The 12703-nt window shown below is 39.5% G+C and overlaps 2 gene segments (V, D, J or C); both read right to left on the bottom strand.

Moving 5' to 3' along the window:
- Positions 1–5916: 5916 nt before the first annotated feature.
- Positions 5917–6607, bottom strand: LOC136172528 (T cell receptor delta variable 1-like). The segment is given in 2 exon segments: positions 5917–6341; positions 6559–6607. Coding segments are annotated over 2 exon segments (474 nt in total).
- Positions 6608–11438: 4831 nt separating this feature from the next.
- LOC136172529 (T cell receptor alpha variable 22-like) lies at positions 11439–12067 on the bottom strand. The segment is given in 2 exon segments: positions 11439–11794; positions 12016–12067. Coding segments are annotated over 2 exon segments (408 nt in total).
- Between the last annotated feature and the right edge of the window lie 636 nt (positions 12068–12703).

The following is a 12703-nucleotide window of genomic DNA, read 5'->3' on the forward strand; positions in this document are numbered from 1 at the left end:
TTTACACTCACTACAAACAGGTTCCTGGGGCCCTTTGCAGGTTCCCATCTGTACCAGTGTGAAGCATAGAAAGAGCTGGAAGGGAAACTGCAGGTGAAATTGGCGCTCTCTCCTTCCTGAACCCACAGCGAGGCAGGACACTGTTCCACAGTCAAGCAGCTGCTCACTCCTGTTCAGAAAGACAGTGTCAGTCACAGAAACTGATTTCTCTACAAAGTGTTCATTCTTCACATTCTCAAATATTAGAATCTGGAGGTGCCTGACTACAAAATCTTCTTTTCAGTGAACAACTGAAATAAGCAAAGGAAATGGCATGGTTGTTGTTCAATCACTAAGTCACGTTTGACTCTTTGTGACCCGTAGACTGAGGCACACGAGTCTCCTCTGTCCTCCACTATGTCCACCAAACGTGAGTTTGCTCAAATTCACGTCCATTGAGTCAGGGATGCTATCTAACAACCTCAATCCATCTCACCTAAACAGTATGGGGTAGGTAGGTGCTAAAAATCAGAGCAGTGCCTTCCACTTACTCAAACTTAAATTGTGTTAAGAAAAGTGAAACAGGATTGGAAGGCGTCTCAATGGCCAAATTCTGACTAAATTCCCAAGAAAAGAGATGCAGCTACAGTTAATAAAGGAATATCTGAAAAGCCTGATTAACGTCTCCTATTTAGAAGTATGAATAGATGGTTGGGCAGGGAATGCCAGATAAACAGTGGTGTAGTATAGTGAAAGTTGCTTAGTTGTGTCCGACTCTTTGCAACCCCAGGAACTGTAACCGACCAGGCTCTACTGTCCATGGGATTCTCGGGGCAAGAATACTGCAGTGGGTTGCCATGCCCTCCTCCAGGAGATCTTCCCGACCCAGGGATTGAACCCCCATTTCGTATGTTTCCAGCATTGGCAAGTGAGTTCTTTACCACTAGCGCCACCTGGGAAGCCCTAACACACAGAAGTCACTACAAATCAATTTCCTTTTTTTCCCTCCAGATCACAGCAGTCAGCCCACTTGCAGCAATCAGACCGCTTGAGGATAAGATTCTGAGGACAAGAAAAGCTCAAAAAAGGACATTCAAAAAGCTAATTTGCTATGGAGCTTATTTCTGATGAGACTGCTAATTCCTTGGTAAATTTACCCACATATTGGAGGGGCTTTGTCTAAACCAGGAAGCATGTGTCTCCAACAGCAGGGAGCATTCCTTCAACTAATAAGGCAGAATCCTGAAATCTAAATCCAGCATAATTTTTTTTCATGTATTTTTATTAGTTGGAGGCTAATTACTTTACAATATTATAGTGGTTTTTGCCATACATTGACATGGATCAGCCATGGATTTACATGTGTTCCCCATCCCGATCCCCCCTCCCGCCTCCCTCCCCATCCCATCCCTCTGGGTCTTCCCAGTGCACCAGCCCTGAGCACTTGTCTCATGCATCCAACCTGGGCTGGCGATCTGTTTCACCTTTGATAGTATACTTGTTTCAATGCTATTCTCTCAGAACATCCCACCCTCGCCTTCTCCCATAGAGTCCAAAAGTCTGTTCTGTACATCTGTGTCTCTTTTTCTGTTTTGCATATTGGGTTATCGTTAACATATTTTTTAATTCCATATATATGCGTTAGTATACTGTATTGGTCTTTATCTTTCTGGCTTACTTCACTCTGTATAATGGGCTCCAGTTTCATCCATCTCATTAGAACTGATTCAAATGAATTCTTTTTAATGGCTGAGTAATATTCCATTGTGTATATGTACCATAACTTCCTTAGCCATTCCTCTGCTGATGGGCATCTAGGTTGCTTCCATGTCCTGGCTATTATAAACAGTGCTGCGATGAACATTGAGGTGCATGTGTCTCTTTCAGATCTAGTTTCCTCGGTATGTGTGCCCAGGAGTGGGATTACTGGGTCATATGGCAGTTCTATTTCCAGTTTTTTAAGGAATCTCCACACTCTTCTCCAAGTGGCTGTACTAATTTGCATTCCCACCAACAGTGTAAGAGGGTTCCCTTTTCTCCACACCCTCTTCAGCATTTATTGCTTGTAGACTTTTGGATAGCAACCATCCTGACTGGCATGTAATGGTACCTCGTTGTGGTTTTGATTTGCATTTCTCTGATAATGAGTGATGCTGAGCATCTTCTCATGTGTTTGTTAGCCATCTGTATGTCTTCTTTGGAGAAATGTCTGTTTAGTTCTTTGGCCCATTTTTTGATTGGGTCATTTATTTTTCTGGAATTGAACTGCAGGAGCTGTAAAGCCAGCATAATCATTTGAAATAGAGGCCAAACCAATTGACCACTAGGTAAATTAAATAAATATTGCCTGAAGAGGCTTGCAAGGTAGAAATGTTGACATCTAGATTAAAAAAATCAAAAAGAGTCCAACTTAGACTTTTAGAGTTAGAATAATGTGAACTCTAGAAATACTTTTATCTTTTGCACTACACACACACACACACACACATATTGGGTTTCCCAGGTGCCTCAGTGGTAAAGAATCCATCTAGAATGCAGAAGATGCAAGTTCGATTCCTGGGTCAGGAAGATACCCTAGAGAAGGAGATGGCAACCCATGGTTGCCCAACCCAAGGTTATATATAACCTTCCTGGGTCCACTTGCTCATGCGGATTGCAGTGAAGCAAAATTCAGTGCTTATCACAGGACACCAAGCAAGTAGTCCAGGCAGCCAGAACTCAAAAGGCTGGAATTCACTGATGGCCTAGTGGGTAGGTGACTATCACTGAGGATGAGTCAGATAGAACTTTGTGACTAAACAACAACCAAGCATCACAGCAGAGAAGGCAAAGACAAGGGGTACAGGTCTTGATAGGGAGACAAGCTTAGGGTGTTAAAGGGATAAAATCTCCTTGTAGCCCTTGTTTTTCCCAGCACACAAGAAACTTACTAAAGCATCCAGCACTGTTAACTGGTTAGTGGATGATTTCCTCATCTACTGATCCTGGGGCAATTGAATCTATGGTTTGGCATTTTCTTTCCTAGTTCCCTTTAACTTCTAGTTTAAACCAGTAATGTCTCCACCACTAAGACTTCGAGCCACTATGTTCTGGGGTCAAGTGCTTCTCCATAGTCCAAATCTTGCTCCTAAGGAGCCCCTCAAATAATACACTCTGGCTGGCGATAAACGCTGGAGATGCTTTTCACAGTTAGGAGAGTTTCGGCTCATTTCACATAGATTTAAAAAATGGGAATAATAAAACCTATCTCACAGGATTTTTATATTTAAATTGGACAATGAATTTGAAATGCAAACCACAGTGCCTGACAAAGAGTAAGCTCAATAAATACCAACTTTCTTTGTTCTAGTAAAGCCTACATCTCCTTCAATGTCCAGGTCTGTGACCTATTACTGTTTGCTCTTTATTCCACATCAGTTCAATGATGGAAGCTTCTAGGAAATTCACTTAATCACTTATTTTCCTGGAGACAGTCATTATTTTTCCCTATTCCCTGGGGTCATATTCTCCTAGCCACATTGACACCCTCAGAATACTGAAAGGACCCAGATGGAACCCTCAGATAAGGTTTTATTCTCATTAAAGTTTTTATATATTTATTAGCTATTGGATATCACATTTATCACTTGGCTTTCCAACATTTTGTCATTCTCATTACCTGTTTTCTTATTGATTTGAGGAACTTTTAACATATTATGTTTAACATAATCTTCATCTGAGGCTTTTTCAAACATACATATTGCAAATATAGTTTATCAGTCTGTGCACTCACTTTCAAAACTCTTAGTAGTGATGTATAACAAACACAATTTAAAAATACATTTTCATATTCATAAGATATTACCTTGAAAGTTTTGTTTGTTTTTTCTCTTTAAGCACTTTAAAAATATTTTACCTTGGGGTCTTCTATTGCTTCTGATGTGAAGTTAAGTATCATTCTTAATCATGTTTCCTAGAATACAATATGGGAAATTTCCATGGGTTTTGGCAAGATTGTTTCCACTTAAATAGACTTTTGAATTTGCCTTCAATGTGTTGCAGTGAAAATTGCAATCTTCTGCCAAAACCAGAGTGGTGGACTTGCAGAATTGCTTATTCAAATTTATGACTTTCCTCATAGCATTGCTTCTGTATAAGGAGACTGTTTTATAGGAAATCAAGTATAGCAGTGAGCGGAAATGCTTACTATGAGTAAAGAGGTTATGGGATGGGTAATAGAAGAGGTAGTTGTAAATACCAGCTATAATCATGTGGTCATTTGCAGGAATGAGAGCAATAATACTTATGTGAATTTGTTTTTCATTTTTATATGAATATATTTATGTATTACATTAACCAGTTTTAACTCCCCTCTCCCATTTGCCTGCCTGTAGTAACATAAGATATGCTAACATAAGTCAATCTTATATCTTATTATAGCTCAGTAGTGAAGATAAAGGATTCAATGGGAGAATGTGGCTTAGCTAGAAAACAAAATAACTTCACCCCCAAATGGATAAATGAATTTGCTATAATCTTTGCAGGATGAGGTTAGAATCTTTGGGGTTGAAGGAGGAATTACTGCATTATATTAGCAAGAAACGTGGTGTTGGAAAAGACTCTTGAGAGTCCCTTGGACTGCAAGGAGATCCAACCAGTCAATCCTAAAGGAAATCAACCCTGAATATTCATTGGAAGGACTAATGCTGGAGCTGAAACTCCAGTAATTTGGCCACTTGATGAGAAGAGCCACTCATTGGGAAAGACCCTGATGCTGGGAAAGATTGAACGCGAAAGGAGAAGGGGGTGGCAGAGGATGAGATGGTTAGATAGCATTACCAAATCAAGGGACATGAATTTGAGCAAACTCTGGGAGATGGTGGAGGATAGAGGAGCCTGGCAAGCTGCAGTCCACGGGGTCACAAAGAGTCAGACACGACTTAGTGACTGAACAGCAGCAACAACATTAGCAAGAAGCATAGTTTTGCTTTCTTTATTCAAAAGTTGTTAAAAGAGTACAGATGGATGCCAGGTTAACAAAGAGGGTTCTGTAGCAGCTTTGTACTATCTAAACTAACTGGAAGTCTTTCCCACACAGTGCTTCCCATATTGTTCTTGGTTAGGGTTGGCCACAAAAGAAATTTGTGTAACATTTGCAAGCTGATTGTGATGAAGTAGCCACAGTTTCTATGTTTGTGGTGTTGGTACAGGGCTCCAGGAACTATGGTTGCTCACTCGTGTTGCTGCTGATCTGATAGCTCAACTTATTGTTGATTCACAACTCCTTCACTTCCCACCAAACCTCTTCTCTGTTTTGGGCCAAGTATGCATGTAGCAAGATGCCAAATGACACCCACTTCTCCTAAGGTCACCCACTACTGTGAGACTAAAGGAGGTGAAACACAGACAAATTTTAGTGTGTCTTTGTGGTGTCCATTCACCTCATGGTTCTAGTTTGTCATTATGAGTCATAGTTTGTCCATGCTTTGGTCTATATCCAACTTTCTTCTACAAATATTACTCTAGCTGACAAACAATGAGTTCAGTCTCAACATCAGATACCAAGATAACAGTTTTGCATATACTCTTCCACCATATCTAGCAATTACCTAAGGTTTAATCTTTATAACTAATTTCTTATTCCACACCACTGGTGGTTCTGCTTCTTTGATTGTACCTTCAGTGACACAAGACTAAGAACAAAGGACTAAGGAAATTATTTTTATGATGATTCCAAGTAACTATACCCAGATTTGTGATGTGAGTGTATTTTAGGGAAACTGTCACTTTTAATTAATTATGGAGCAAGTTTAGACAACTTTACACATGTTCTGTATGATTGATTTAAAGTCAAAAATCCAAGAGGAGAATATTACTCTGGACACCAAATAGCAAGGAAGAAGCTTTTATTTAGAATTAAATCCTATGATCCGGACCACAGATGAAGCAACCACACGATTACCATTTCTTGCTGGGATCTGCAGGTGTGCATTTCAGCTGGAGTCCTGCAGCAGGGAGGCTCTCTCTTATTAAGCTCTGGGGTTTTTGTTCAGCTTTTCCCATTACTTCAACCACTGTGAGTTGACTGAGAGCACAGAAGAACTTTGCAGTGTCTTCCAGCTGTAAGGCTGAAATGGTGAGGCTAATGGAGTTATCTGCTTTCTGGAAGTTTATAGAGTAGCGGCCGTCCCTTGCATTCCCATTTTCTGAATACTGACGAATAAGGTAAGTCATCTGTCCACTGGGAAGCTGTTTGTACCACAAAATGGAGTAGGAGATCATGTACCAACTTACTTCATACTGACAGTTCAGAGTGACTGACTGCCCCACTTGACTGGTTATGTCTGGCTGGTCTTGAGTAACTTTCTGGGCCACATCAGATCCTGTGGAAAAAATAAGAAAACAGAGTTGAAATAATGAACAAAATAATGTAGAAATTACACTAATTTTGGACCCATATATTTACAAACCAAACTGAAGTCATAAGATGCTTGCTCTTCTCCAGTCCTCCTTTCCTCCCCAAGTCCCGTTGAATCACCACATGCCTGTGTGAAGTCCTTTCACCCTGAACACTGCACCCATGTTTGAGAGCATCCCTACCAGAGAAGGTGAAGGCCAGGAACACCCAGAGCAGACTGGAGAGTGGCATGAGGCATGGATTCCCCCACACAAATCTGTTTAATTCTGCCTCAAGCTGAGAGGTCAGTGTCTTTAATTGCCTGAGAGCACATATACATAGCACGTGGGTTCCTTGTGACTCTCCCCCAAAACAGGAAGTGGGGTTTGTCATGTGGATCAACCACATGGTCTGTGCAGAGATGGAAAAATTCTCAGTTCAGTTCAGTCACTCAGTCCTGTCCAACTCTTTGCGACCCCATGGACTGCAGCACACCAGGCCTCCCTGTCCATCACCAACTCCCAGTGTTGACTCAAAGTCATGTCCATTGAGTCGGTGATGCTTTCCAACCATCTCATCCTCTGTCACCCCCTTCTCCTCCTGCCTTCAATCTTTCTCAGCATCAACTGACTCTTTTCAAATGAGTCAGTTTTTCGCATTAGGTGGTCAAAGTATTGGAGTTTCAGTTTCAGTAACAGTCCTTCCAATGAATATTCAGGACTGATTTCCTTTAGGAGGGACTGGTTTGATCTCCTTGCAGCCCAAGGGGCTCCCAAGAGTTTTCTCCAATGCTACAGTTCAAAAGCATGAATTCTTTGGTGCTCAGCTTTCTTTATGGTCCAACTCTCACATCCATACATGACTACTGGAAAAACCATAGCTTTAAGTATATGACTACTGTCTGGCTCACCACAAATCTTTACTTTTTCTACCTATTTTTCCCTGGCCATTACGTTTGGCAGATCCTGAAAAGGGGCATAAAGAAAGCAATTAATATTAAAGATTTGAACTGAGGGAAACTGAAGATTAAACAAACTGACATACATCAGTAGTTATTCAGTAAAATAATTTTTCCATCCTGTTTAAGATATAATTTTGTATAGCCTATGAAACATGCTTATAATCTACTGATTATTCATTCATTAGCCTTTACTTTCTTTTCTCTATCCAGAATCTAGTGAATGTTTTAAAACATTCACAGATCTTAGGTCTCCTGAATGAGAAGCAATCTTATCCAAAATAATTAATGTATCTCTCTCTCTATTTTTTTTACTCAGTTCCAGGGTTCTACTTGGGTTTTTCAATAAATGAAATTATTTCAACATGAAATGATTTTTAAAAAATCAGTCCATCTGAATTTCAGAGTCTACTCAGTGGCTTGTATTTAAATGGAATTATAACAGGAATAAAATATTCTTTTGAAATCTGATATTGATTCTTATGTAGTAGACTGAGGGGGATCAGGGTGTTCAATCCTGTTACTCTAAATGTAGAATTGCACTTACTAGATTGTGTGTCCCAGAATTATCAGGTCACATTTTCTGTCTCATCGGTCCAGGGTATTCAGTCTCACTTGTCAGTCACTCATTATTATTTCTCTTTGTAAAATAAAGTTAGGATAGACATGCTGGAGTTTTCTCTGTTGTAGTACTATAATGCACTCTTACAAAACTTAATATCTACAGACTGCAACATGTCAACCCCACAGAAGTTGGTGACTGAACTTTTGTACACGGTTTCATGTTCATGTGGAATGTAGCTGTCAATCTTCCATTTGGTTTCATTGCTGTAATAGATGAATTAATATAAAAGAACCAAAGGCAAATAGACAAGTAGAAAAGAAAATACAGACAAGTTCTAAAACAGTGCCAGTTCATGTAATTTAAGATCAAATAAGTCATGAATGAGTGAAGCAGAAAGGAAAGATTGTATTTATCTGAGACATCCACTCTTCTGTCCCATTTCACTTCTGAGTGCTGACAGGCAGCACTGGGCTTGAAATTCTTTGTAACTAAGCAGAGGAGATCATGAATGACCACAGCAGCCTGTGCAGCAGCATGATGCTATAAAAGGTTGATATATATTAATATAGTAATCACATATACATTATGAAACTGGTACTGATAAAATTTTTATCAAAATACAGACTGTAATATTACACATCAGTTTTTATATGTGCTGTTTGGTTTTGAAGTTCTGTGAAGTTTTATCACATTTATAGGTTCTTGTACCACCACTAAAATCATGACACAGAATTATTCCATTTCTCTAAAGAAACCCTTTTGCATACCCTCCCCATACCTGCAATTCTTTATAACCCCAATAACTACTGATCTTTTCATCTCTGTATTTTGTCCTTTTGAGAATGTTTTATAAATAGAATCATACTATGCATATAATCATAATAATCCAATAAGTGTAATCATACACTATATCGCCTCTGAGATTGACTTTTTTTCATTCAGCATAGCATCCTGAGATCCATCTAGGCTATATTTGTTTAGTCACTAAGTCCTGTCTGACTCTTTTATGACCCCATATACTGTAGCCCACCAGGCTCCTTCGTCTATGGAATTTCCCAGGCAAAAATCCTGGACTGAGTTGCCATTTCCTTCTCAGGGAATATTCCCAACCCAGGGATAAAACCCAGGTCTTCTGCATTACAGGCAGATTCTTTACCACTGATCCACCTAGGAAGCCCCATTTGGCTACTAAATGTATCAGTAGTCTGTTTCTTTTAATCACTACAAACTGTCACCAACTTATGACATTGATTTTGGCTTTTTGACTTTCCAGTGGTAAGAAAGCAATACACATTCAGTAGAAACCATACTTGGAATTTTTAAATTTGATCTTTTCCCATCCTAGCAACATGTGGCATGATATTCCCTGGTGATTCTGGGCATCAGCAGTGAGCTGAGCTCCTGGCCAGCCCTGAAATCATGAGGGTAAGCAACTGACATACTTACACGCATTCTGTACTCATACAACCATTCTGGTTTTCACTTTCAGTGTGTGTGCTAAGTCGCTGCTGTCATGTCCGACTCTTTGTGATACTATGGACTATAGCCCACCGGGCTCCTCTGTCCATGGAATTCTCTAGGCAAGAATACTGCAGTGGGCTGCCATGTCCTCCTCCGGGGAATCTTCCCTATCCAGGGATTGAACCTGTGTCTTTTATGTCCCCTTCATTGGCAGGCAGGTTCTTTACCACTAGCATCACCTGGGAAGCCCTACTTTCAGTAGAGTACTCAATAAATTACATGAGATTTTCAATATTTTTCTATAAAATAGACTTTATTTTAGATGATTTCTCCCACCGGTAGGCTAATATAAATGTTGAGCACATATAAGGGAAGCTAGGTTAGGTATATTAAATGCATTTTCCACCTATGATATTCTCAACTGAAAATGGTTTATTGAGACACAACTCTACTGAAAATTGAGAAAACTCTGTAAATAAGATCTCATCGTACATATGTATTACAGTTGCATTTACCCAGTGAAAGATCCTTGGCTAATTTCCAGCTTTTGGTGACCACAAATATAGCTGTCATGAATATTCAGGTACAGAGTTTTGTGTGAATGTAAGTTTTTCATTTTTCAAGCATAAATACCCAGGAATGTGGTTTGCTGAGTTGTAAGGTAAGTGAGTATTTAAGCTTATGCAAAACTCTTGGACTGTTTTCCAGAATAGCTGGACCACTCACCCACCAGCAATGTATGAGTGATCCAATTTCTCTGCAGTTTTGCCAGAACTTGGCATTGTCAGTATTTTTAATTTTAGCCTTTATGATAGATGTGAAGCGGCATTTCTTTGTGGCTTAATTTGCACTTCCCTAACTACTAACAACACTGACCATCTCTCTATATGCTTATTTCCACATAGCTCTTTGGTAAAGCATCTGAATCTTTGGTTCAGGTTTCAACTGGATTGTTTGTTTCTTCTTGCTGAGTTTAGAACAGTTCATTGTATTTTAAATACAGTTTTTTGATGAAACTGTATTTTGTAAACATTTCCTGCCAGCCTGTGTTTATCTTTTTCCTTCTCTTAATGGTGTCTTTCACAGAGCAAACATTTTTAATTTTGATGAAATCTAACTTATTTATGTTGCATGGATTGTGTTTTTGGTGTCATGTCAAAAATCTTTTTGTCTAACCCTAGGTCATGAAGATATTCTCTTATGTTTTTCCTAAAAGATTTAATGTTACATTTTATAGTTGGATATATGGTTCATTTTGAGGCTGTACACACTTTTTTGTACAAGATGTGATATTTATGTCAATTTTCAATTATTTCCTAAGAATATACAATCATCCCAACCTCATTATCTCATAAGACTATGTTGTTACCTCTATTGAACTGTCTTTTCATTTGTCAAAAAATAAGTTTTCCTGACCTGTATGGATCTACTTCTACACATTTACTCAGTGACATAAACTTGTTAATGATATTCTTTCATTACATTTATAACATTATAGAGCCTGTAAAATGGTTCTCTTTTTTATTACTTATATTTATATGAATAATTCATCTTTTTTTCTTTTTTCCCTTGATAATTATACCTAGGAATATATCAATTTTATTAATCATTTTAACAAAACTAAATTTGTGCTTCATGGTTATCACTTTGGTTTTATTTGTATTTCACCAATTGAACATTTTATTATTACATCATTCATTTTATGTTGGGTTTAATTTGCTTTTCTATCATCTTTGCTGAGTCTTCATAACAGGTTTTCAACATCTTTCTTTAGTAATATAAGTACTTAAAAAGATAAATTTTCTTCTATGTATTATTTTAGCTGCATTTCAGACATATTTATATAATATGCTCTCACAATATTTACTTTCAAAATATTTTCTAATAGCAATTGCAATTGCTTCTTTAACCTAGAGTTATTTTAAAGTTAGTGCATATAATCCAAATATTTTGAAGTTTCTAGAAACATTTCTTTTAACTTGATTTTCTAATCATTTCCATCTTGGTCAAAGAATAAATTCTGTATAATTTCAGTTTTATTAAATATATTAAGACTCATTATGCACACACTGATGTGTGTGTGTGTGTGTGTATGTGTCTCATCTACACAGCAGGGCGTGTCTGGAGCTTCGGCTGCAGGTTCGTGTGGAGGCTGCAGGTGCCTGGGGAGCACCGTGCTGCGCAGCGCAGAAGTAAGTGCCCGAGTCTGTGGTCCGCGGAGAGGAAATGTGCAATGAGCTGCGGCGTTCTGCAGGGACTGTGGTGGCCTTTAATCTTCCTTCCTGCTTTGTCCCTGAAGGAATGTAAAACAGGTGGATGAGGCGGCCCGCAGGGTTCTGAAGATACCAGTTCACACTCTGGGAGGAAGTGGAAAAATTACACCGAAGCGTGTAGCTGGCTCCCTCCTGGAGACTCAGGGCTGGGGGACTCTGCTCCACATCGGCCGCTCGTACACCTGATGAGGAAAGAGAAATAGTCACAGGCGAAAGTCACCATAACTCCTACAAAACCCTGAAAGTGCCTCCACCACCCCCTCCCCCCAGCCACTCCTTCCCGGATCCCATAGATGATGAAGAGGATACAAAGTCTGCAGGACTTGTCAGCTCCTCTCTCTCCCTTAACAATACAGCAGCTGCTCAATCCTTCAGATGCCCCCATGGGGCAGCCCCAACTCACAGCAAACCTGGGCAAACAGAAGCCCCAGCACAGTGCCTGCTGGCCTCTTCATGATGCTTCCTCTTCTTGTTGGGACATTTTCACTGCAAGACACCTCACTAAAGCCTGAGGGAGTGAGTGACGTAAGTCGTTCCTACTCCTGCAGCCAATCAGCTCACCCAACCAATCCTGCTCAGGTGACACTACAGGACACTCCACCCCCCACCGCGACCAACACAGAATTTGCTGGCCAGGGGCGGGTGAGAGTGGGAAACAGAAAAGTCGTTATTTTATGACTTAAGGGATACTTGCTGAGAACATTTCGGAGAAGGCAGACTCTGATTTGGAATTTGGGAGAATTTTAGGATAAAGAAAGCAAAAATGAACTGTATAGCCCCATCTTCCTCTCACATGACATGGATGTAGTAGCTTCTTCCATAGTGAAATGTTTTTTCCCAGAAGTGCTGAGAATTCAGCTATTGTTTCTCTTATGCTCTCACTGTGGTTCTAAAGGGTGCTCATGGATCAGCACAGTATTGGAAGTTGCCCCTATTGGCTGGAACACTTTGCTGGATTAAACAGTATTTTTTTTATTTATTTTTTAAATTTATTTATTTTTAATTGGAGGATAATTGCTTTACAATGTTGTGTTGGCTTCTGCCATACAATGATGCAAATAAGTCATAAGTATACATACGTCCCCTCCCTT

The sequence above is a fragment of the Muntiacus reevesi genome, chromosome 7 (genome assembly GCF_963930625.1).
Source record: "Muntiacus reevesi chromosome 7, mMunRee1.1, whole genome shotgun sequence".
NCBI lineage: Eukaryota > Metazoa > Chordata > Mammalia > Artiodactyla > Cervidae > Muntiacus > Muntiacus reevesi.